General features: G+C 41.1%; 1 protein-coding gene across 24 annotated transcripts in view; it reads right to left on the reverse strand.

The window, feature by feature from the left end:
- Window positions 1-350: 350 nt before the first annotated feature.
- Window positions 351-27,104, reverse strand: part of DOCK9 (dedicator of cytokinesis 9) — a 326,031-nt gene continuing 299,277 nt past the window's right edge. For 13 of the 24 annotated variants that reach the window (XM_019920853.3, XM_019920851.3, XM_019920845.3 and 10 more), the window contains 9 exons: window positions 19,855-19,977; window positions 19,225-19,338; window positions 18,519-18,554; window positions 17,533-17,679; window positions 13,776-13,986; window positions 8,290-8,480; window positions 5,199-5,299; window positions 4,926-5,064; window positions 1,768-3,043 (listed from right to left, as the gene is read on the reverse strand). In XM_019920853.3, coding sequence (XP_019776412.1) covers window positions 2,921-3,043; window positions 4,926-5,064; window positions 5,199-5,299; window positions 8,290-8,480; window positions 13,776-13,986; window positions 17,533-17,679; window positions 18,519-18,554; window positions 19,225-19,338; window positions 19,855-19,977 — 1,185 coding nt within the window. In that variant the 3' untranslated portion in view covers window positions 1,768-2,920. Of the gene's footprint in view, window positions 1,387-1,767; window positions 4,085-4,925; window positions 5,065-5,198; window positions 5,300-8,289; window positions 8,481-13,775; window positions 13,987-17,532; window positions 17,680-18,518; window positions 18,555-19,224; window positions 19,339-19,854; window positions 19,978-27,104 lie in introns of those variants that run through there. The other 11 variants (XM_019920848.3, XM_019920852.3, XM_019920841.3 and 8 more) reach the window with 6 other exon arrangements.

Raw genomic sequence — 27,104 nt, forward strand, 5'->3', positions numbered from 1 at the left:
CATCCCTACTCTCAACAGCTTTCTCCATGCAAGGGGCTGACTTTATTTATGTATACTACCTAGAGTGAGTTAGTTCCCAGGTGGCAAATATCCCTGATAAAGTACTGAACAGTGTTTTAATTCCCAAGTTACGTCAAAGAATTTTCCCAAAGGGGGAATAGGGAGTTCTTGTTTAATGAGTACAGAGTTTTTGTTTGGGAATATGAAAAAGTTCTGTAGATAAATGGTGGTGATGGTTGCACAACAATAAGAATGTACTTAATGCCACTGAACTGTACATTTAAAAATGGTTAAAATGGTAAATTTCATGTTATGTATATTTTACCGCAATAAAAAAAAAGAATAAGATCTATGGAAAACATTTAAAAATTTATTGAAAATTAGCAATAAAGATTTCTTAATGTTAAAAAACACAATTTTCCCCAATAAACTGCTACTTTAATGTGTAACTTTATACCAAAATTAAAATTTTATGCATAAACTAAATGAGGTTTTTAATTGATGTGAATGTGTTTCAGTGCAGGGTCAATAGATGTCTTCATCTTAGCAATGGTTCCTTTCTCCACTGTTGTAATTAGTGAGGGTTGGCCACGTTCCAAGCTGAATCTTATCTGACATGAAATCTGTACAAATTACTTCCCAAGTTAACCACAAGGTAGCAAGTTAGCTCTTTCTAGATACATTTATCTTACTGCACGATGACCTGCATTTTATGGCTTCTAAATGAGTCATTTGTGACCAGGAAATCCAGCTCGGCGACAAGGGAGACAAACTCTTATACCTATCCCTGCTGGTGTTAGGGAGAGTCAAGGTTTATTACACGGGGCCGACAGGTCAGAGACTCAGGGCAAACGCAGAGAATCTTCTCAAGCCCTAAGTCTGGATCCACTAATGAATAGGCTGCAGCCTGGTGAGCTGTCGTAACTCCTCACGTCTCTTCTTCATGACCTTGTCGCCATCTGTAAAATACAGCCTTGCCCACTGACAGAGAAGTTCCAAAGACACCATAAGATCCTTGGCATCTGGGTGCTCAGGATGTACACAGCATCATGATTTCCTTCCTCAACTGGTTATGAAAAAAGACAGCCTCCAAAACCCTTCAAGTAGGAAAACCAGCTATTTTATTTCTTGTGAAAGACTCCTCTTTCTTCCATCGCTGGAACTCTGGGGCTGAGTGGCTCCTCCGCTGGGTCCCTGGGCACAACCACAGGCAGGACCAGCACCTGCAGTCTGAGGCATCACTTGACTCGGCTTCAGCGTTTATGATGATGTAGGGCACAGGCAGTGTGGGCACACCTGGCCGCTGATGCATTGCTGGGATAAATGACCATCTTATCCCAGAGTACTCACCTTCAAAGCAAGCAGGGAGATGATAAAGATGGAGACCTTGGTAGAGTTGAAGAGGAAAAGACAGAAGTATTAACTTGTCTATGTATACTTGGGAACAACCAGTAGAATTCAGAGCCAGACTGCAGTGCAACAAGGCATTTATCCACATCCCCTGGAAGATCTGGCCTCTAGCCCTGCCTCTTGAAATCTGTACCATGGAAACTTTGCACAAAGGCAGAGAAACGGGTATAATGATTCCCACGTACCCAGCCTCAGCTTCCACAATTACCAACATCTGTCACCTACCTACCCTCTTTTTTCCCCCTTAGGTACTTTAAAGCAAATTTCTTTTGCCACATTATTTCACCCCCAAATATTTCAATATCCTGCCCCTCTTAGGACTGTCAGACAATAAATACCCAATACTCACTACCGGAAAATCAGCAATGTTATTTTTAATACAGCTGTGGTACAGAATGTTTAATTACAGCAGGGCAGAGATTCTAGTTAAATAAAATTAAAAACCTTTATTTTTCCCAAATATAAAATTACTAAATTAATGTCTGAAAAGAAAATATAACATGGTGAAAGCTTTACATTACACCACTGTTCACCACAGGATTTATGATTTACCAATGACATACTCCATCGTTTTGGCAAAAGGATGAAATTTTTAAAACAGTTTATAAACCTAACATAGCAAAGACTGTATACATCTCCATATTGCACTTTTTTTATGTACAAGAATAAAACAGTAAAGTCAAGTGTGTTGCATATACTAAGAACAACACAAATCTGTCACAATTAAACTTTATGCGGAAGCTGATGTGAGTATTAAAAATGTAGAAATGTCATACGTGTATGTACACAATGCCAAGACTGTATTAACAAACTCTATGTACATAACAGTATACTGTACTACTTTAAATGTTTAGCATAGTTGTGTTTATTAATACAGGCCTTTGGTTCTAAACTGCTTGACTAGTCTTAAGCTCACATAGTTTCTTAAGCTTTCATATTTTTTAAATGCAAGTAAATGAGTATAAAAGCACTAAACCTCCGGGTTCACTGGTACAAAAATTACAATGGTCAGTTCCCTTAGGTCATCAAAAACTAGTCACAAAAATAGTTCTTGTATTCAACCTGAATGTGCCACGGGAAAAAAAAAATATTTTCAAGATTTTCCAGCTTAGCCTAGAGGCAAAAGGTTACCCCAGCCTCGATTTCAGTGCTATGTACATTCCAGAATACTTGTTTTCTCCAGGCCGTTTATTTTTAATGCTACTCTGTAAGGAAGAATAAAATTTAACTCCAGCTTAAGAGTGTCCGCCACATACCTCTGTTAAGACATAATGAAAATGTTGACTATTGCCAGCAAGGTTTAAAAAAATATGTGTGCTCTCCTACGACCCTGCAGAACATCTGCTATGAAATAACACGGCTCTTTCTTTCCCTTCTCGCGCGTTCCCCTCGACTGCTCCTTGGGCTCCGCCTTCCCGGGCCTTGGCATGTGCCCAGTGAGTAGCTTTGGAGATCATCCTGAGTTTGCAAATGACAAAGCAAGTCCCCACACGCGGTCCACGAGATGACGTCACACCACGGAGGACGAGCTGGTCATGCCGTGAACCAGCGTGCTTGTTGGGGTCCCACTGATGGCGTTGAAGATGTGAAGGGAATTCGGCAAAACGCTGGTCTTCTCCTCCAGGGGGCAAATCTCGAGGCACAGAAACACAAGGTTACCCAAGCGTAAACTGCTCCAAATGACACTTCTCACATTTATCATCCAGTGGCCACTGTTACTGTGAGTGGCGGTGCCCTCAGAGAGCTTGGCTTTGGTGGTTTGCAGAGGGAGCGTGTTAGCTCACCTCATAAATGACGTTTTTCAGGTCAGGATTTTAAGGAGAAAGTCAAGAACAACATGTTTTGTTTCCTTTCCAGGTTAGTGAGTGGACAGTCTTCTAACCTCACCAGGTTATAAGGCACCTTGAGGCCTATCCTACACACACTTGATGGGGACACGACCTGGCCTTGTCCCCTGGAAAAGTCTTTTTTAATTGAGTCCGGAGCATCGGTGTTCTCTACCAGCTCCTTCTCTTAGGGTCTTACAGATTTCTACCCTGGGAGCAAGAGAGTGGCTGCCTCGCTGACCCTGATCAAGTATCTTTTGCGCTCAGTAATGCAGGGAAGAATTCTAAGTGCAAGACTCGGGCTATTGCCAGGTGGAAACTGAGAAGAACATACACACTCAGAGGCTCCCCTGGAAAATCCAAAAGCAAGTCTACTCCAGGTCATGACTCTTTTTGCTCAAGGGTTCAAAGGTTAATCTTCATAGTTGTTGAGATAATGGAAAGTTCAAGGTGTAGTTTAGAGCACGGCATGGCATTGTGTCCATACAATCTGGAAGTTTATTTTAATATTCTCAGCCCACAATTTTCTTCCTACTTTCATCTTTTCTAGTGCCAAGTGCTGGCACCCACTGACCAAACTCTCCATCCTGTCTGGAGGCCCCATGGAAAAGACCTTGAGCTTTCTCCAAAAACTTGTTCCCATGAGACCTTCTCTTTCTGCTTAATGATTCACATGTTTATTCAGTTTTGTTTTCCTACTTTTCTAAATGCCCAGAAGAGGGCTTCTTTTTGCACGTGCATGGTCATTACGTCAATGTCTGCAGTTGCCCCAACTCAGTAATAACTTTATGTGAGCCAGTTATCAAGATCCAGAGAAATAAAATTAAAAAATGACATTACCATCCCATCTGAACGTGTGAGCATGGAGGAGAGAAAAAAGCAAGTTAAAGCTTAGACATTTAAGTGAGTTTCCTACAACAGAATCCTTCTCACTAAATCATCACATGGTACGTTAACTGACACAAATGGTCTTGGCTTCCATTTTGCGAGAATGAAAGACAGTACCGTAGGGAACAGACAGAAGCAGTCGTGTGCTATCAAGGTGCCAACACTAATCAGAAAGACTGAGTCCGTGACTCAGAAGAAGTCGCTGTGGTTGATGGAGAACAGACCCCTCAAGAAGCAACAGGAGATGATCGCCTTTGAGATTCACTCAGTTCCCTGGGCAGCTGTCCCCCCTGATGACCACTGAGCCCACATATGTAATCCTACCAAAAGGAATTCATGCAGGAAGACGAACCCACGAGGGCACCCAGGTCAGCTGTAAACAGTAAAAACCTGAACGACCCTATCTCTTTAAATGGTGAAAGACGCTTACTACAACAGAGAATTCCTTAAACCAGGCTGGTAAACCCTATTCTTCCAAAGGATTGGGTGAATAAAGAAGCTTCCAGAAATGGTATTGGTATTTTTTTTAATGTGAGGTGTTTTTGAGCTAGATTAAGTGATAAAGAGGAGGAGGGTGCTGGTCTCCTCTGGTCATATTAGACAATGACGGGTGAGCACAATGTTAGCTGCTCCCCAGGTACCCATGGTTAGGTAGTAGCGGCAGTGCAGCATGCTACACTATCCTTCAGATAGCAAAATTCTGGAAGGATGTCGGAGGGTTTAGGCCATCATTGGGGGCACTTGAGACCCCAACTGATGTGTGCTCCCTAAAAATGAGAAGCACTCCAGAGTGGTACCTACCTGCTCATGCATGATTTCAGAAAGCTCTCTCGTCATTTCCCTGTAGTTGGCCTTCATTTCCTCCTGATACTCTAACTGGTCCTCTTTGATCAGCCGTTCATTTACCGCTAAGCCTTGACCGCAAGCTTCCACAAATTGCCTGGAACGGTGTGGGAGAGGGAAATCAAGGCATGTACAGAACACAGGATGAGTCCAACTGGTAGGATCTCGTTCTTGAGTGAGCACAGAAATGATCAATACTTGAAGAAAAGAGACATTTCCCGTGTGCTTTACCTGAAAACTTCTTTAAGCAGCTTCACTTTATTGTCAGGATATCTCTTTGTGTTTGTGTCGTCTAAGAAAGCTCGGGCATATGCTAGTGGACCGGCATTGACCTAGATGAAGAACAAAGATCTTAAATTACGTTATGAAGAAAATACCAATTATCATTAATTTAGTTTCAGTTGGCATTTGCTAAAAATGCTGCTTGAGTGAGTTAGTCATGACCTCTGCCCTCCAGGAACTTAGGACACCAAAGAGGAAACCATGAATAAAGCTCATGATGTTATAAGCGATTTGATTTTATCATCTCAGCCTTCCTTAGGGCACTTGTGATGATGGTTCATTTTATGTAGGAAGAACCAATGCTTGGAAAACTTAAGGACCCATTCAAGGTCGAATAGCCAATAAGCAAAACACCTGAGATCAGAGCCCAAGTCCTCCAACTGGTATTTGTGCTACATGACACTGAACTAAGAGGTCAATCTGGCGAGTGCAATGAAAATTGAAAAATTAAGCATATGAGCCAGTTTTAAAAAACCAACTGTTCACCTCATGGAATTGTGTAGATAGCCATGGGCAAGCTGATCTGCTATCCTCAAATGAACTAACCATTCAGGTGGGCTGGAAAGACAAAGATTTGGGGCATTTAGCAACAGGATGAGTGAACCAGAGCCCTGAATGTCTCCTTTAATTCACCAAGAAGAGTTCGCCGAGGTTGGGTAAGTCAGGAAACGTGGGAGTGTTGAGAGAAAGAAGGTTAGATACACTGGATGGGAAGGAGAAAGTTCCAGGCACCTGAGACATCTTGGGAAAGGTCCTGACCATGTGATTCATGCACGATTTTTCCTGGGAGGCCTGGTGGACTTGGAAGGTAAGTAGGGAGGGCTGTCTGTCTCGTCTGTGGCTGTCGGTGAAGGGGACGGGCTGTGGTCCTGGTCCACAGTGTACAGGACTTGCACAGTAACTGAGCCGAGAGAATTCACACCAGAGGTGGGGAGACGGGGGGCACAGACATTAGAGGTGGGGCCCTCTGAGACAGGGACAACTAGCTAACCCTTGGTGATACTGGATATGATTACTGGATATGTGTGGAGAGCTATGTTAACAACCTAAAGGTAACCCAAATGAAGGATTATCCAAAACGATACATATGTTCAGTTTTAAGAAGATGCAGAAGGGAAGCTGATGAGACTTCATGAAGTCCAGCATAACAAGATCTTGGAGTGGAGTGCAGAATCACGGAGCCACCTGATGGCTCTGTCCTGTACAACAGCAAGCCCAGAGGCTCTTGGTGGAAGAATTAAAGAAACACACAAATAAAACAATAAAGTTCATTTCCCCTGACTCCAGCTTTGTTGTTACCCTGGAGGGTGCACATGTATAAACTTAATCTCCTCATTTCATCATGGAATTCTTTGCTTTTAAAGATGATGGGGCATTTATAAAACTCTAAGGTCACTCGGAGTGAAGTAAGTCAGAAAGAGAAAAACAAATATCGTATATTAACACAATATATGTGGAATCTAGTAAAACGGTACAGACAAACTGGTTTGCAGGGCAGAAATAGAGACACAGATGTAGAGAACAAACGTACGGACACCAAGTGGGGAAAGTGGGGTGGGTGGTGGTGGTGGTGGGATGAACTGGGAGATTGGGATTGACATGTATACACTAATATGCATTAAATAGATAACTAATAAGAACGTGCTGTATAAAAAATAAACAAACAAACAAAACCCCTCAAGGTCACTATCAAATGGCAGGGCACATTTTGCCCTTTAGAAGGCTAGACCTGTCCAGCCCCATCCCTTACTGGCACACACACTCTCCCACTGGCCTTAGATAGAGGCTGGATGTTCCCAGGCCAGGTTTTGTTTTAAGCTGCAGAAAATTTTGGCCTCTGGCCCATTATCTAATCAATCATGTGGCTGGAATATTTATCATATTCTCTTGATAACTTATTTTGGCACATTAGTCTTTTGGGCCATAAGGGAAGAGGCTGAAAACATCTGTGAAAACTTTTGCAGTGAATGACAGACATTTAGAAAAATGTTAGGTAACAGCTCAGCGTGGATCTGATAAAAAGTTGACAAAAACTGACTTCAGGAAATGAAACCATTGTATTACAATCTATATGTAACTTTCATAAACACACCCTTCCAGAAAGAGAAAATAATTGGATATGGGAATATATACATAAAGCAGATGATAGAATTATTTATATACATTTAAAAACATCAATAAAGCAAGAAGCATGCTGGTCCCTGGAGGGAGTAATTTAACATCTACTAATTTCTTAGGAAATCATATACGTAAAATACCTGAAAAAAACCCCCATGATTGAAGTGCACTATACAAACATAAAGGTGCATATATCATAAGTGTTTAGCTTGATAAATTTTCACAAACTGAACATATTTGTATAATCAGCACCTAGATCCAGGATGACTTTATCCATAAATGGTACACATCACTTGAACAGCTATAGGAAAAAAAATGTCTTGACCCCTATATGCTACCACATACAAAAACCAATTCAGATAGATTGCACACCTACACAGGAATCTAAACAAAGAAAACATAGACTATCTCTGACACAGATTTCTTAAAGAGGACACACAAATAAAGGAAAAATTGATTAGCTGGGCTATATTAAAATGAATAATTTTGTTAATAAAAGATACCATTAAGAGAGTGAAACTTAATGTACTTTTTCAGGTGCAATTTTCATAGAAACCAGAAAACAATAGTTTTATAAGAAAACCTATAGCTATCCACACTTGCTTTATATTTAAACGAGTCTTTATGCTTCCAATTAGGCACCCAGAATTCCTCAAATTATTGAAACACCAGGTTCTATGGAGAGCCACCTCCTACCCCTGGCAGACAACTTGGTGAGAATGACACTCTCGTAGCCCCAAGGCTACCGCCCCTCTGGCATCAGGAGAAACTGCACAAATATTGAAGGGAGGTAACGGGGATCACCTGATAAAGCCAGGGATCTACACTGGACCTTGCTGGTGTGAACGACCTAAAATTTCCCAAGGTCTAAGGATCTGTTCTCTGTTGCCCGGTGGTTTGCTTGGTCCGGCGCCCGGCTCACCTGGACGCTCACACTGCCCTGGAGTTTGAGCTGCAGTTTGATCATGTCCACTTCGGCCGAGGAGCACAGCTGCCGGAGCTCGGCCACCTTCTTACTCATCTCGTCAATGGCCACCTCGATGGGGTTCAGGTCCGTGTGGTGCTGGTACATGACGGGGATCCGCTTCTTCACGTAAGGGAAGCAGTGTATGGCTGTGGAGGAACACGGCCTAGAATGAGTCCACAGCTTGCACGTGCTTCACTAGTACTGAGGTAGAAGTGATCATTACTCCCATTCTACAGATAAGGAACCCAGAGCTTGCCTAGGTCACATGCCAGTATTTCGTGGAACCAGAATACTGTCCTCGTTTATCATTGTGCATGACAGGCATCACATAAAGTCAAGAGAGTTGGGTTCTTGTCAACTTTAATATGAGAAGTTTGTCTTTGAAGAAATCACTTTCTCATTCCCTGCTCAATTTTCTCACCCATAAATGCACTACTTCCTTGGAAATTATGAGAGCTGAATGAGCTAGAAGGTATAAGATGGCTTTGCAAATATAAAAAAGACTAAATAAACAGTTTTGAGATACCCTATAATAAATTAAGTCCAGAAAAGAGTTCCATAGAAATATGCTCGAGCCATAGAACAACTTTGAATCACATGCTTAAGTTTGTACGGCCAGAGAAATCAATGAAAAATAACATGAGAATATATTTCCAAGCAAAGTATTTTATGAAGCAGAAATTCACAAACTCTTTGAGTTGCATAATAATAAAGATATTTAAAAACTTTTAAATGATTCAAAAACATTAAATAAAAATATTTAATTTTTCTCACTTTTTTTTTTTAACCAAAAAAGGCGCCACTCGATATTGTTTTCCTTTCTTATAATAAGACACCTGAACATATCAACACCAAAGAGTTCATTTAAAGAAGAACAGAAAGGTTTTCCCGGAGGCACAGTGGTTAAGAATCTGCCTACCAACGCAGGGTACATGGGTTCGAGCCGTGGTCTGGGAAGATCCCACATGCTGCGGAGCAATTAAGCCCGTGCGCCACAACTACTAAGCCTGAGCTCTAGAGCCTGCGAGCCACAACTACTGAGCCCGTGCACCTGGAGCCCGTGCTCCGCAACAAGAGAAGCCACCGCAATGAGAAGGCTACGTGCGTACAGCAAGAAAGACCCAACGCAGCCAAAAATAAATACATAAAATAAAATAAATTTATATTAAAAAAAAAGAACAGAAAAATAACTGGTTCCAATTTGGTACTGTTTTACATTTCTACTTTATTGCTTGTATGGTATATGTAAAAATCTATAATATTCTTATTTAATATATATTTATGAATAAACAGGTAGACATATGCTTAAAAGCTTATTTTATTTTTTAACAAGCTAAAGTAAGATGGAGTGTTATGTTTGGATTCTTTACTATTTACTAAGTGGCTGGGGAGGGTTTACTCAAAAAGGACTGATCACAAAATGAGAAAGCCCGGCTCCCTGCAAAACACAGAGTTCCCTTGGGTTACCCAGAGTCTGAGCAAGGCTGGAAAAGACATTCAACGTGATGCAACCTTGTTTGTCACACACTTACAGGCCTGTTCTAGTCGCTACATGTTTTATCAATCTAAGGCCAAGGGTCTGTGTCTACTATTTCTTCTGTGTTCCTTGTGGACACAGAGTTTTTAAGTGGCAACCCTGGGATTGGTAAGTCCTCTTCGGACTGAAGGCTCCTTTGATACATGACAAGAACTAGATGCTGCTGTTTATCAGCCAGGGAGACAGAACACGGCCCTCCAGCCAGAGGTGAACTCGCACGTGATAGACTGACACGCTTTACACAGGGGAGGGCCACTGCATTCTCACTTGTCAGGACACACGTTTCATGAGGCTAACAGCCATGTCCAAACACACGTGATTAGTGTTATCACAGTGTTTCTGAGTGCCACAGTGCGGTAGCGCCATTATTTCAGAGAGAAAAACCAACTCCAACAGTGTCTGTGAGATGCGCACATTGCGCTGATTTCACTCAGCCAAATAAGTCCTGAGTCACTGCTCCTTACGATGGTTAACTGGAGAGTCAACGAGGCAAAGTAGGGGTGTGATGATACAGGAAACTCCAGTCTGTGCGTGAGCCTCCCCGGTCCACGTAATCTGGGACTGCCCCGGCCCCTGCCTTCCTTGCGGGCCTCATCTCTCCTCTCACTGGGGCTCACTCAGCTCCAGCCATGCCTGCCTGCTGGTCGTGCCCTGAATGTGCCGGGCACAGGGACCCCTGCCGCTGGCCTCTGCCCCGACGGCGCCTTCTCCCTCCAGACATGTGCAGGGCCCGCTCCCTCAACTCCTTCAAGTCTGGACTGTCAGTGAAACCTACCCTGGCCACGCCATTAAACTGCAGCCCCCCTGCCCCCAACCCCACAATTCCAACCCCCTTTGCTTTTGTCCAGAACGGGTATGACCTTCCAACACAGATACATTTACCCATTATATTTACTGTTTATCATCTGCCTCCTCCTGCTAGAGTCTAAGCTGCACAAGCCAGAGAGCTCTGTTTTGCTGATATGCCAAGTTGGAACATTGCCTGTGCTCAATGAGTTTAGCTGAACTGAAGAATGTGTTACTGCCCAAATGGCTAAATGAAAGAGCAAACTGGCCTGGAAGGTGGAAAATTAGGTGGTGGACTGAGTGAGCCACCGTGTTATTAATCAAAGCCCCACACCAGTGATCTGCAGCCCTTCAGGCAGGAGGACGAGGGAGAGATGGCTGAGAAGCGCGGGTGGGTGTACGGTCTGGCTGGACCGAACAGAGGGTGAGGGGCGGGAGGATACTTCCAACCTGAGTAGGAGCCTGGACATGATTTGGAAGACTTTGGAACAGTGACCGGGAAGAAGCTCCATAGAATGAGTTCCACGAAAGAAGGAACAGAGGGAATCACGTAGGGAGGCAGGCTCAGAAATTTACACCGAGGGGGCCTGGAGGGCAATCATTAGGTTTTTCAAAGGATTCCACAACTGCAGCTAACTGACTAAACTATCCAGGAAAATGAGCCAGTCTGGGTTCAGAGGGCAGGGAGGGCAGGGGCTCCCCGACAACTTAGAAGGCCAAAGGTCAGCTCTGAAGCATGCAGTGGAAGAAGAACCTAAGGGATTAATAACACAAGGGAAAACTCTCAAATTCAAAGTCTTCAGAATATCCTGGTCTGTGTGTCTTTAACTGAAGGTGGATGTAGTTTATAGGCTCTTAATAGCATTTTTATAACCCCTTCTCTAAATCTTTACACTACCCAGTAATTATCCTTCTGAAATTCTGAGAATCTTTCAGGGCAAAAACTGCACCCCTCTTTGGTGCTGTGTTGTTATAATCTCCTTTCACTCCTCACCAACCTCAAAAGGCAAGGAGCTCAATGGTGGGTGAGATGTGGCAAAGTGAAGTACATTCTTTCCACACCTGGGCATAATTTACAAAATTCTTTGACACCAGATGGATAGTACAAATCTCTTTTTACAGATGAAAAACTAAGGTGCAGCGAGGTTAAGTGACCTGCCCAAGGTCACACAGTGAGGATGTGACTGGGTCTACAGGACCCAGGCCCAGGCTCTGCACTGCCCACACCTTCTCAAGGTGGTTGTTTCCCAAGCCAACAGCCCCTGTGTCTACTTTGCTTCTCTCTGCAGTGGGGTTACTCTTTATCCCCTCTGCTCTGGCAGGTACAGAGCTTTGCTCTAGCCCGTTATCTAATCAAAAATATTTCTGTGACATAACTGGCCAGGGAAAGCACCTCATGGTAACTGTTTATGAATCAGTATGCTACCTGAGCAGAATAATCATAATAAAAAATGCTGATCTTGACTCATCAGTGAGCTAAGTTTATTTAAATCAGCAGTTCTCAAACTTGAGTGGCATCAGAATCACCTGGAAGGCTTGGTTAAACACAACCATCTGGGCCCCACCCCAAGAGTCCTCGATCCAGAAGGTCTGGGTGGAGCCCAAGAATCTGCATTTCTAACAAGTTCCCAGGTGATGCTGATGCTGCTGATATTCCCGCGAACAACCTTTGATAAGCACTGATTTGAGGTCATCACAGCTGTAGAGATAAACGTGGTAAGCTGGTAATTCTCATCAAATGACTCCACCTAGAAATGCAGTTATTTTGCTTAGTAAGAATTTGCTACTGTGTCCATTAGAAAAACAATTCATTTACCTATGGGGAGGGGTTAACGTTTTAGAGGCTAATATTGTTTGTGCCTTACATGTTATCTTATTATTCTAAAAGCAGGAGCAGAGACTCCTTTAAGAATGTAGGGTTTGGGGGTGTTTTTTTTTTTGTATTTTAATTTTTATCTCAGTTCCCTCATAAGAACGGTGAAAAATCCTGTGCAATATGCTGTTCTGAACTATTTCATAATGAACCATATTCTTTCCTTGGCAACAGCTCTACTGAGACATAAATCACACACCACACAGTTCACCCATTTAAAGTGTACTGTCCACTGGCGAGGGTGGAGCCTCACCTGAAACATGCCACCCTCACAGTGCTCCTTCCACTAACTATCACAATGATCCCTGTTCCCGCCCAGGCGGAACACTTGACAGCATCGACTGCCGGACAAGCAGCGGGTGCTTTCCAGGTTCGACTTAAGTGTGGCCACTCTTTGAAAAATGGGCTTCAATAGCAGAGGTAGACACAACTGGCATTCTCAGTAGCCTCCTCACCAATTTTTTTTAAGTCAAGAAAGCGTTTTATTTCAGGTTACCCGTCATTTGCTGACCCTAACCCTAAGAGCGATGGCGTCAAGCTCCCCTAAAGAAGGTAGAAATCACTCTCAAGATGACTCTACACTTGTCAGGAACAGGGAGATGATGCACAGCATAGTTCTGGGGGTGGGTGATCCATGGCTAAGCAGGACCAAAGGATCCATTAAAACTCTGGCACAGCTGAATGGGCAGCCTGTGAATGCACTGAGCTTCCTGGTTCTGGAGGTGCCCAAGCTGAAGGTGGCCAGCCACTCAGAGACTAGGTGGGTGGGGTCCAGCCTCATGTCCCATTTATTCACCCCACCTAGATCTCTGAGCAGGCTCATGCTGGTGTGTAAGGGGTCTCTTCCCATGACACAGATGCAGCACTGTGTGCGGGGGGGCGGTTCTTGACCTGGGGGGGCCACGGGTCTACAGAGTCTGCAAATCACTTGAAATTGTGTGCAAAAGCATTCTGAGCTGTCTTCACCAGATTCTAAAAAGGGTAAGCTACCTGACATTGGGTATGAACTTCTGGTCTGGTGGAAGAATAAAATACAAACAGGTAAATAGAAAAATGTCATGAGTATTCGAAAGCAAGCATTAGATACACGTTAAGCTGAAATGGATATGTAAGGAAAGTTAACTAAGCTCGAAGTGCCTTTCCAATTCTAGATGCTTCTGGGTCCCTTCTGGAGGGTTCTTTATCTTGACATCTGGGCTGATGTCTGGGTGTGATTCTTAAAGAAAGGGGCCAGGAAGACTGTACCTGTCAGTATGGTGCGCCGTTTGCACTGCTCTTCGACGCCTCCCTGCCTTTTCCCAGTCTGGGTGAAGGGCATCTCAAACATGAAGCGGCGAATGTTGTGAGATCTTTCAAACTCCGTTTTTCTTTCTTGCAATTCCTTCTCATCAAAGAATGGGATCACGTGAGTCACCTGGATATACGCATACTTGGAATCCAGATCCTTCGGGTTGACCTTTAAATGCATAAAGGAAATGGAATATCGCTATGGCTATTGAAAGGACTCCTCCCAAGCATGCCGAAGCTGTGTGTTTCCACTTCGTATTAGTAAAAGTTTTGGGAAATTTCAGAAAAGTTTGAAAAAAATAGTACAATGAACACCCACATACCCACCACTGAGAACAATTGCTAATACTTTGCTGTATTTGTTTATATGTGTCTATTCACACACACACGTATATGTAGACTTTTTTTTTTAGCTGAAACATTTCAAAGTAAGTGGTTCACATCATGACACTTGAGCCAGCATCTCCTAAACATGAGGATATTCTCCTCCATAACCACAATACATCATCATATGTAACAAAATTAACACTAATTTCCTAATAGTGCCAAATATACCAAGTTGAGATGAATTTCTCAAATGTCCCAGAATATTATTTATAGCTATTTGTGTTTGAACCAGAATCTAATCAATGATTGCATTTTACGTTTAGTTTTGTCTCCTTAGTCTTGTTTAATCTAGACTATTTTTTTCCCATGACATTGACTTTTTTGAAGACATCATGCTAGTTTGTGTGTGGAATGACTCCCCATCTGGATTCCTCTGATTATTTTCTAAGCCGTAGTTTTACATATTTGGCTTAGAGACAAAAATGTTTATTTTACTAATAATGTTTAAAGCCTAGGCCCCCAAATCATAGTTAATCTGTAGATAGATTAGATATAAACAGATGTAGATGAATTAATTTAATACAGGTACAGACTAATCTAAGACTGCTCAGATTATAAATTTAGTTCCTGACAGACTCAGCACATGAATGCTTTTAAAACTACACGGCTAGACCTCGTGGTGCTCTAACTTCTGTGACATGCTAGAAAATTAAACATAGGCACTTTCCATACAAAAAAAAAAAGTTAATTTATTAGGGAGATAAATCTACTTTGCACGTATTGTTTTTAAGCTTCTACAGCAATAAAAGGGGACATGAAAGAAATGACCATACAGAGAATTTGGAGACGATCCTGGAATGAGGGCAAACAACTGAGATCAAGATGGGTTTACTGGTCCCAAATTATCATGCACCACTGTTCTCTTAACAGAGACGTGTGTGAAGAAACATGAAAAACAGATGTGCAAGTGCCTTAAACTACAAGTTCAGAAAATACCTAGTCATGAGTTACTTTTCTTTTAGAAAAGGCCATCAGGCCAATCACTATAATTGTATTCGAACCTCTTAGACTTAACTTTCTTTAGCAGAAACAATTTAAAAGCAGAGGAAATGACCATTCTTGCCTGTATTTCAGTGGTGTTTCCCTAGTTTTCACTTTCAAACTTGTATGTGTGCCTCAGCAGAAGGAATAAAGGACTGGTGTTTGAGGAAGAGAAGAAGGTCTAGGACGTCTTTCAGCTGCTGCATCAAGGACCACATATCAAAAGGGCAAGAAGAACTAATGCGTGAGAACCTTAACAGAAGGCTGTTAAGGTTAAAGCCACAACCTGACCCAGACAAAGGTTTTGGTTTCAGAGAAAAAGGCAAGTTGGACCTGAGTGATTTGGTCTAGAAAGGAAGTAGGTCTTAATAAGGTTGTGTTGAGGTTTCTAGCTAAAAATGGACCAACAATGTACATTTGTCCCTTTTCCTTTGCACAACTCTATTAAAATGACAGTATAGAATTAACCAGCAAGGACCAAGAAGAGAGGACAGAACAGCAGTGGATGAATTTAATGAATATCTGGAAGGCAGGTGCATGGAGATGTACTTCCTGACTTGGGAGAGAAAGTTCTAACCCAAGTTCCCATGGAGAGGGGCAACAACAGGGGAGTCAGATCACCCCACAAAAGCCTGTTGTGATAGACTTACTGTCTGCGTTCCCCCAAAATTCTCATGCAGAAATATTAACCTTCAATGTGATGGTATTAGGAGGCAGGAGGTGATTAGGTCAGGAGGGTAGAGCCTTCATGAATGGGATTAGTGCCCTTATAAAAGGGACCCCACAGAGCTCCTTCACCCCTTCCTCCATGTGAGGACCCGACAGTAAGACAGCAGTCTGTGAAGCAGTTAGAACCACCTCACCTGACACCGAATCTGCCGGTGCCTTGACCTTGGACTTCCCAGCCTCCAAAACTGTGAGAAATAAACTTCTGTTGTTTATAAGCCACCCAGTCTATGGTATCTGTTATGGAGCCTGAACAGACTGGCATCTGTAGAGGACCAGGACCAGGGTTTCGTGTGGGGTGGCAGGTGGCCCAAAGTCTATGTGAGGTGGCAGAACCCTGGGTTCCCTTCCCTAGTTCCAGCCCCACAAGAGAGTAGAGACCGTTCCTGGGAGAAACCGGTCTGGAAAGAGTCTAAGTGGGTTCACCAGTCTCAGCAGAAAGCAGGGGCAAGGAACAGAGCAGGATGCAGGGAGGGCAGGTGAAAGGCTGCAAGCCAGACGTGGGACCTTCGCCCTTGCTCATCCCCTGCCTCCAGAATTCAGAATTATTCCCCCTCCCTTGTCCCCTCCCTACCACCTGGGCAGGAGACTGGAAGAGTCTTCTCTGGAGAAAATGAAGGGCCCCAAGGAAACAGATTCCAGACACTGGGGACTCCAAAGCAGGGCTCAGGCCCCCCAAAAATGAACGAAGGATCCTCCAAAAGGATGAACTGAGAAAAAGGTAGAACTTATTGCTGCTGGAAACTGAGCAGGAGAAGCATTTTTTTTTTTTTTTTGCAGTATGCAGGCCTCTCACTGTCGTGGCCTCTCCCGTTGCGGAGCACAGGCTCCGGACGCGCAGGCTCAGCGGCCATGGCTCACGGGCCCAGCCACTCCGCGGCATGTGGGGTCTTCCCAGACCGGGGCATGAACCCATGTTCCCTGCATCGGCAGGCGGACTCTCAACCGCTGCGCCACCAGGGAAGCCCAGGAGAAGCATTTTTAATGCAAAGAACAGAAGTTCTATCTTGGCCTGAGTTTCCGGAAACAAAGGGATCCCATCTCTCGGGAGATGCCCTGAAGACAGTGGAACACATAAACATATAGGAAAAACGTGTACGTTCAGAAAGGGTTTTCATGAGAGCGATACAGCAGAGGACAGCCTCTCTAAGTAGAAAGTAGATCTCATTCCTACAAATGTGCTGGCTAATTAGTTCATTCCTTGGTCTCTCTGTCTGCCCATCCATCTGTCCATATATCAGACAGTCAGAGTGTCAAGTAACATGCCAGGCACTGTGCTAAGTGCAAGGAAAAACTACAAAGACAAACAGAACCTAGGACCCTACTCCTACAGAGTTTCTAAATAGCGGGACTAAAAACAGTACATCCTTTCAGATGTTAATTATTTTGTAAAATAATATCTTTAAAATTATGAAATAAAGGTTTGCTTAATGAAAGACACCTGGGACGCACAGAAAGGTATTAAGAAAAAAAAATACACCTGCCACTCAAGGCCAACCATTCCTGACTTTTTCCTGGGTCTTCTTTTTTCTACCACATTTATAAATATATAATATATGATCAATCATACATAAAAAAACAATATTATATTGCTATAATATGTTTCCAAGCATAGTCATACCTTGCCAGAATCTTGTATCATTTTGACGTTTTCAGAACCAAATTTATCTGAGTAAAGTTTAAGGAGTCTCTGAGAAATTTCTGACAGAGGCGTGAGTTTGGGTTCCTTGTAGATATACTCCTTTCCATCTTCATCTTCAAAGAATCCCTGTGACATAAAGCACAATTAGAGCTATCCCCAAATATAAGCCCAAGGCTTACCACCCAGGAAGGATTCTTTTGTTACAGGAGTTAACAACAACAAAAAAGGGAATGATTCTAAAAACAAAATCAGGCTTTCCGAATAGGAAGGAAAATGATAATAATGTGAGGTCTGGGTGCAAGGTAAAGGCGAAACACAAAATTGCAAACTCATCCAAGAATGCTGTCGTTAAGTGTTGAGGGAAATGAAAGATTGGGGATTCAAGACTGTGTTCCCTCGGTGAAGTCTAATCATGGGATTCAAGCCTGTTTCACATTCCCAAGGAGCAGAACTCACTAAGACTCACTAAGACATGACTCAGCAGCCTGCTATCTGCAGGCCTCAGAAACGCTTCTCCTGATCTCTGCCGTTTACTTGGGATTTTACGGCATAAAAGGAAGCATTCTGGTCTGGCAAAAGTTATGTGAAGTTGGTGTAAATTATGTTTTGTCTTCTTGATGAGACAAATATTAAAGGGCTGTAGCATAAGATCAGGAAATATTTTCATTATCACCAGTCATCATCTGTTTTAGCACCAATCATGTCTCGATACAAGAAGGCTAAGTATTGCATGGGAAGTGAAAAAGGTTGAAAACTAAAAAGCCCAGATTGGGTTAATATTTGAAATAAATTAAAAAAAAGAATTTTCTCATCTAAAATGAAAGAGAGAAAATGGTGCAAAAAACACAGTATATAAAAGAAAAAATGCAGGCTAACATGAAACAAAAAACACCCACATCAAACTAGGAGTTTAGATGCAGTGATTTCACTACATTACTTGCTTTTTATGTATTTACTGTAATTACCTCCACATCTGTTTCACTGTCTGTAAACTGGTATTGCTATAAAGTTATAAAAGACAATAAATAACAGGATAAATTGAAGGTTATAGAATGCTCATAGAAAACCACACACCCTGAATAAACGGATTGTAATTTATACTATTTAATCATGTTAGAGACTTGGAGGTTAAACTTTCAGTTAAATTTAAATGACCCCTTTTCTAAAGGGTTTCTGAAATATTACAATGGTAAATCTACTTGCAGAGATATTGTATTATAAAAGATAGAGAAGCACAGGGACAAAGGAAACCACAAAGTCTTAATTTTGGTTTAAAACATGCAGTATAGACGTGTAAGGGAACAGGTGATTTATTTCTGTAAATGGAATAAAATGTTAATTTTGTTTTGGAGTTTGTAATGACTGGACAGATATACATACAGACTTGAAAAGGAAACTTGCAAACCACACTGAGGTACCAAAGATGCCGCTAAGAATATCTTATGGAAGGAGAACTTACCGCTGCCTTAAGAAAGTAATAAAAAGACAGGAAGAAAGAAAAAAAGGCAGAAAGTTTACTACTGAGGAAGATAAGAACCATACTAAACATGACAAATTCATCAAATTAGCATTTCTAGAAAACAGAAAATTTACAAAATACCACTTTGTATATAGAGTTTAAACAAGAAAAAAAGGACTTGGGACGGCCAAGAGAACAGAGAGGAGGCTCACCTGTCCGAAGAAGGCTACTCGGAAGTACGTCCCCAGAAGCCTTCGGCCTGAGTGCATGACCTCGGTCACCTTGCTGTAGGCTCGGTGCAGTGTGTCATACAGATGGGCCAGCCTCTGGAAAGCAGGAACAAACCCCATTTCTTCCCACTTGCAACTAGTAGAATTATTTTAAAATAACAATGAAATGATACTACATAGGTGAAAATTCGTTGGACTTGAGTTTCAAAAAAAAATCAAGAATGAATTTTGACAGCACAACTGGTAGCGATCATTATCCAACTGTTTTGTTTTCTACCCAAAGGGCCATCCTGCATATTGAAGACCCACTGGATTTCCAGTGCAGTAAGCCCATTCAGTCCTCTGATGACGTTTGCAGTCTTCGCTTTTCCTACTCCATTCCTTAGCTAAGAGGTGGAGTGCCAGAATTCCCACCCCTTGTCGTTTGAGATTTGAGGTCTGGGTAGAGGTGTGACACCTGATGGCTCTGAGGGTGGCGACTGCCAGTGTCACGTGGCGGGTCAGAGGTCATTGCTCAAATGGCCTGCTTGCGCTTTCTGCATATAAGAATGTCTGGGGATGTGTGTCACTCCACTGTCCTCTCAAACGGGAGAAAACAAACCACTCAGATACCTCAAAATCCCTCCGCTTCTCGTAGATGGGGATGATGAGCTTATAAATGTCGGCGATCAGCTCATAGCGTTCGGCCTTCCAGAGTCCGTCTGCACACTGTTCCAGGAGCTCCATGAGCACATCCTGATCAAAGAAGAAGGCCCCCGGCCAGGAAAGAGTGTTACAGGGAAATTGGCATTGTGTTCCTTGCAGAATACATAAACGGTTAAGATGGCCAGGAAGAAAATTTCAAAATCTGTAATATTTTTAAACACTAACTTCCATGTTTCTTTTTTTTAATGAGCTATTTTCCAAACATGTTTACAAACAGAAACGAAGGGTCACATTGTGTAACTGTGTAATAGTTAAATGCATGGAAAAAAATTGAAATTGATGGTTTCACACAGGCTCTCAATTTTTGTTCTTAGTTTTCTTTTTCTAAATATAATGTAGATTTTCTTCCTTTCTGAGGAAAATGACAATGCTGAGACATGGAAAGTCACTAAGCATGACTTCAAACAAATTTAAACATCTTAGAGCAATTCAGTAATGGAGTGTGGTAGGCACTACGCCTGCCTCACCAACATTCTTTCCCTTTTCCTTTCAAAATTTCTATCTACTTAAGTTTGCGCAGTCACCCTGCCTCCATTAACGCCCTTGAACTTTGGAAGAAGCTAACACTATGACTCAAGGGCTGGGACAGGTGCCTCAGGTTTAAACTAACCAGCATAAATCTATTTTCTGGCCAATCACTGCTTCATCATGTGACCTAAACTGGCCAATCAGGGTGAATTTTAGGACCCTTGCTGGGAATGCTGGGACAGATGCTCTCAGCAGACTGGACATCCCATGGCCAGCCAGGGGCCTGTCTGCCCTATTAACAGAGTGGAGAGCTCCTCCTCCCTTCCAAAGTAACTGTATCCTTTACCACTTTGTTAAACAATCAGATTGATTTGTCAATCCTCTGTGGAATTTACTAATGGAAGTCAATTTATTCGACCTTTATTTAAGCCCATTGGAGTAGGGTTTCATTAATGAGGTTGAGTAAACTTCATGTGCTTATTTGTCATCTATATAGCTTGGGTGAAGTACCTATTCAAATCTTTTCCTCACTCTTCTTCTATTGGGTTATTTTCTTATTATTGGGTTTTGAGAGTTCTTTATATATTTTGCATAAAAGTGATTTATAATTTTCTCCCAATCTGTAGCCTGTCTCTGGATTTTCTTAACAGTGTCTTGTGAAGGGCAGATGTTTTAAATTTTGGTGAAGCTCCATTTATCAAGTTTTTATTTTCTGGATTGTGCTTTATACATTACATCTAAGAGATCTTTATCAAGTTCACAAAGATTATCTCCTATGTTTTCTTCCATAAGTTTTATAGTTTTATATTTCATATTTAAGTCTAGGATCCTTTGATCCTAGAATACAGTGTAAAGTACAGGTCAACTTATTTTTCCCATATGAATGTCCAGTTGTTCCAACACCACTTGATGAAAGACGGCCCTTTCACCATTGAAGTGCCTTTGAATTTTTGTCAAAAATCAACTGACCATACCTGTGTGGGTCTATTTCTGGCTTCTCTACTTTGTTCCATTGATAGATGTGTCTGTCTTTGTGCCAATATCACACCGTCTTGATCACTACTGTAGCTTTATAGAAGGGTTTCTCCACAGTGACATGAACAATATTTTGGGCCAGATAACTCTTTTTTCTGGGGGGCTGTCCTATGCATTATAGGATGTTTAGCAGCATTCTTAGCCTTTACCCACTAGATGCCAGTAGCAGTAGCACCACCCTTCCCCCTTTTCCCAAATTGTGACATTAAAAAACCTTTCCAGACACAGCCAAATGTTCCCTGGGAGAGAGGGGGCAAAATCATCCCTAGCTGAGAACCACTGCTTTATCTTGAAATCAGATAGCACGGCTCTTCCAACTTTTTCAAAATTGTTTTGGCTAGTCTAGTTCCTTTGCTTTTCCATATAAATTTTAGAATCTGTTTATCAATTTCTACCAGAACTCCAGATGGGAGTTCGATTAGGATTGCTTTGAATCTATAAATCAATTTAGGGAGAAGTGACATCTTAAAAATACTGAGTCTTTCGCACCACTTATTTGGGACTTCTCTGATTCCTTTCATCAGTGTTTGGTAGTTTTTAGCATATAAATCTCTACAGATTTACACCTAATTTTTCAATGTTTTTGATGCTTTTATAAACAGTACTGTTTTTTAATTTTGATGATTTTTTTTTTTGGAGTAAAGGCCTTTATTTGAGTAAGATTTAAAGTCATCCAGCATACCTGTTTGTAGGAATTACACAAAATAATTGTTAACAATATGGTGAAACTATGGTATAAGAATCTCTAAACGTGAAGGTTGATTGATTTCTGTACACTGATCTTATGTCCTATGATCTTGCTAAACTCAGTTTTAGTAACTTCTCTTGTAAATTCTTTCAGGTCACTTCTGTCACAAAAGACAACTGCATCTTATGTCAATATACGCAGTTTTATTTCTTTTTCTTACCTTACTGCACTGGCTAGAACCTGCAGCACAATGTCGAATAGGAGTGGTAAAGCAGGTATTCTTGTCTTGTTCCCAATATTAGGGGGAAAGCATTTTAGTCTTTCACCATAAAGTATGATGTTAGCTGTAGGTTTTTTGTAGATAATCTTTTTTCTTGAAGAAGTTCCTTTCTACTCCTAGGATTTTTTTTTTTAACTCATGAATGGATATTGAATTTTTTCAAATGATTTTTCTGCATCTATTAAGATGGTCATCAGACTTCCCTTATTTATTCTGTTAATATGGTGAATTATATTAATTGGTTTTTACAGGGTTGGACTAACGGTGCATTGTCAGGGTAAACACCATTTAGTCACAATATATTCCTCTTATTTATATACTGCTAGATTAAATTTGCTAATATAGTTTTTAAGGCTTTTATAGTTGCCTTTTAATATGTTTGTATCCTCCATAGTTCTGTAAATGAAGGGCACGACCTGTGTTTTTCATTACCAGCCTAATGTTTCATTATAGTCCTAATGTCTACGGTTTATAGGTCCAAAGAAAATAAACATTTTAAAAGCAGTTGTGAATCAATTTACCAGAAAATACTACCTAACTGACTTAAACAAACCATCTTTAAAGCAAGACATTTAATTCCTATGTCATATTTACAACATAGAAATCATAAAACTGTCATCTGTGTGACTAAACTCTGTACCAATGCTTATAAAGAGGTATATCAGTTATCTCATACTTTTATGGTAGGTCTCATTAAGTGCAAACACTGAAGCCAGAATATGTAGTAATTATCCTAACAGCTATAGACAAAGAAAAAAGTCAGCAAAGGTCCTAACACCATATCTTTTCTTTGTGCATTTGTATTATGAAGTTGCAAAACCTCTCTCCGTTTTCTCTTAGTTTTGTCTCAAATCTTTTCCAATGGAGAATCTATCCAGGTTAAATATGACAAGATTTTATGATTTTTCTCATGCTTCTCTGATTATAAAAAGCTACATAAAAGAAAAGCATAAAAATAAAACTTGTATAGTGTCAGTGTCAACGTACTTACTTTAGCATATTTGTAAAACTGGGAAGGTAATAAAGGTCTAATCTAATTTGGTAGTTGTGATGATCAAATAAAATTTTATCCATTAAAATGCTCTGAAAACTAAATGCTATATGTAATTAATAGGCCAGTTAAACAAATTTGTCTTTTTCAATCATCACTTTCTACTTTGTATTAATTTTTGAAAAATGGTATCTTACTTCTACTGGGTAATGTAATATCCCACAGTGCCACATACATATTTGGTAGGCAAGAATTTCTTGGATGAATGAATCGATCTGCATTTTTGTTAGTAATGTAACAATATTACTATTAGCTGTCCTTCGCTGTAGGGAAACGAGTCCTTTATCAAAGCCTTGCAATTCTTACATATCTTAGATCACAGACACTGCACTGGGTATTTATTGAGCATCTTCATTCTCAGTGATGCTGTGGGACTACAGCAGAGGTGAATGAATTCTGAGAAGACCCAATTTCCCATCAGGGATGAGAATGCTGTACAACCAAGGAATTCTTCTGATAACAAAATAGTCAAGGCATGGAAATTTACCCATCTTAAAGCTATTCTTAGGTTTAACTTACAGACTACTCATTTGGCCCCTTCTTTTCTCACTACTGGGTTTTGTTCAAACTATAGTATGGTTCACACTGTAGATGTAAATACACAATGATGACACCCTATTTATTGTGGATGAGATCAGAGAGACCTAAAGGTTCTTAACTCCATGCTTAGCAGTTACAGCACAATAAGACTCTAGAGTAACTTCAATATAATCTCATATAAAATTGAACATTCTTCTCAAAGAGTTATAAATGTTATAACCAGGCACAGTCATTACACCACATCATTAACTTGATTCTTTCATTCATTCATTCATTCACACATTTTACCAAGAAGCTACTACATACAAGGCACTGTACTCGACACTGGGTTTATAAAACAAACCTATATAAGTAAAATTTAAGTTTCTGTAATTTATAAAAATGGCTCCGTAGATTTTTACTAAACGTGGGCTGGGGGTGGGTTTGGGATAGTTTATCAGGTTATGTGGTATACACAAAACTGGCTTTGAGGAGGAGGCCCTTAAAGACACAGAGAGGTTGTCCTTTGAAGCAGCTAGAACTGATGGACTAGAGACTCACGACCACCGACTGGAAGAGATTTGACGTGCATGCTAAGATACTGAGGACAGAGAAAACCACAGTGATTTCAAATACGTGCCAAACTGCAAGTCAGAAGGTAGACACTCTGAACTGAGAGCAGTAGGCATTTACTGACTTAACGATAGTCTGTGTGTCTCTGAGTGAGTCCAGGGGAGGCCAAGAATCACGTGAAGAGAGCACTTCCTGCTCATAAAGCTCAGATCTCTATGCAGATCCATAAAGAGATTACAAAAGATGGTGGTGAGTGTGCTGATAAACGCGCAGGGAATCAGGGACGCAGAGAGGAGCAGCACCTATCCAGGGATGGGGGATGGGGGGCCATGGAAGGTTGCAGAAAGCGATGACTGGCTGAGTCTTACACATCATCAGGAGTTAGTGAGGTGAAGGTGAAAGGTGGGAATAGCAAGGAAGAGGGGGGAGACATTCCAGGGAGAGGGAACAGCCTGGGCAGAGACATGGGAGAGATGGCAGCATGGTGTGTGAGACATTTGTAAGTAGTTTGAGGGCCAGAGTATAAAATCTGAGTCAAACAGGGCAGAGAGATGAGGTCGGGGAGGTGGAAAGATTAAATACACAGATTAAATAGCCACATTCAAAAGTTTTCTAAAAATAAATTAATAATTGAAACAGATAATTTTATGAGAAATGAAAATGCACACAGACATACATCCACTATCACAACAAGGAAGTATTATATAAGGAAGATGTTACTTGATTTTAAAATGATGTTCTGTCTATGCCTCATAAGGCGTCTGCGTATAGCAGCCTTTCAGGTATATTTTGAATGGTTCTAGATTTAGTCACTTAAATATATATCAAATAGAGTTTATGAGAATCTCCTGGGCCAAATGCTCCTAATTGTGAGACTAAGATTTGAATACTACTTTTACTCATTTGTCAAACCAGAAACACAAGGAAAGTTTAATAACGATGAAACCTGAATTCTTGTGGCATATCAATACTATGGACAATTCAGTTCACTACGGAAAAATCTGCCATATTTGGTACAAAAAAGTAGACTTCAACCAGGGACACTTCCCAGAATGGTTGGAAAACAGTAATGTTTCACAGAGTGAATAGAGCTTAGTAAATAACTATGAAACAAGTATCACAATTTGATGGTAATTAAGAATTAGGAAATAATACATCATCAACCAATATATGCTACTGGACATTATTTTATCTTTTCTTTTGATTCAGGAGGCATTCAGGATCTATAGTGTATCAGTCTGAATATCACTTTTTATTGTAGAAAATGGTAATTATACTATAAAAAGCAGAGTAGTTAGAGATTTTACCCAATAACAAACTAAAAATGGCTTTTATTTTTTAAAAAAGGTTAAGTCCTTCTCTCATAAAGGTAGAGTATGGATTACTGAGCATAAAGCTTAATTTGGTAAGGTAAATTATTCAAGCTAATGTCAACTCTATACCTCGATGTTTACAGCTGGTGCATCAAGTAACAATTCTTTGAATAGAAATAACCAGCAATCACAGACAGCTAAGTTTGAGAGACCATATGTCAACACAAAATTATAAAGAGTCATAAAAACTAAGACATCAGGGTTTCCCTGGTGGCGCAGTGGTTGAGAATCTGCCTGCCAATGCAGGGGACACGGGTTCGAGCCCTGGTCTGGCAGGATCCCACATGCCGCGGAGCAACTAGGCCCGTGAGCCACAACTACTGAGCCTGCGCGTCCGGAGCCTGTGCTCCGCAACAAGAGAGGCTGCGATAGTGAGAGGCCTGCACACCGCGATGAAGGGTGGCCCCTGCTTGCTGCAACTAGAGAAAGCCCTCACACAGAAACGAAGACCCAACACAACCAAAAAATAAATAAATAAATTTATAAAAAAAAAAAAAACTAAGACATCATAGTAACTAAACATCGGGGCATATATGAATAATATTCTCAACAGAAATTCCACGTATGAATTTACTTTGAATTCTCAGCAATCGCTTGAAAACCAGAACTTACACTGACAGCGGTCAGAGTGGTGACCTTGAAAGGCGATCATACAGAAAGTCTGATAGTTTTCCCCCTTGCTTAAAATCTAAATGCCAAGTTATTTTTTTTCTAAATTGTCAATACACGCAAAGAACTATAAGTAATCACTGGTCGGGGAAAAAAAAAAAAACCTCAATGAGCTTTATGCACCTGGAAAGTACACATTTTATGATATTAGACTAGACTTAAAAAGATCTCGGTACACTAAGCTCGTAAGCCATTCAGGAAGCTGTTTAAGATGTAATTAGCCAGTCATTTCTAGGTGTGCCACAGCCATGCGGTTGACGGCACCGAGCACCTGTCTGTGGAAATAGCTCACTCATGCTGTGCATGGGCGCATGTGTGTGCTTGAAAATGCATTACGAGCCTGTGTATTTGCAGGGTATTTAAAGTTTTTTCACTTAAAGTTTTTTCACTTAAATTAAATATTTGCCCCATCTTAGGACTGACTGATTTAATTTAACCTTTCTTATGAAGCTAGCTATCTCTTTTATCTATCATTTGGGAATAACCGTAAGCATGTGACCT

This window comes from Tursiops truncatus, chromosome 18 (assembly GCF_011762595.2).
Source record: "Tursiops truncatus isolate mTurTru1 chromosome 18, mTurTru1.mat.Y, whole genome shotgun sequence".
NCBI lineage: Eukaryota > Metazoa > Chordata > Mammalia > Artiodactyla > Delphinidae > Tursiops > Tursiops truncatus.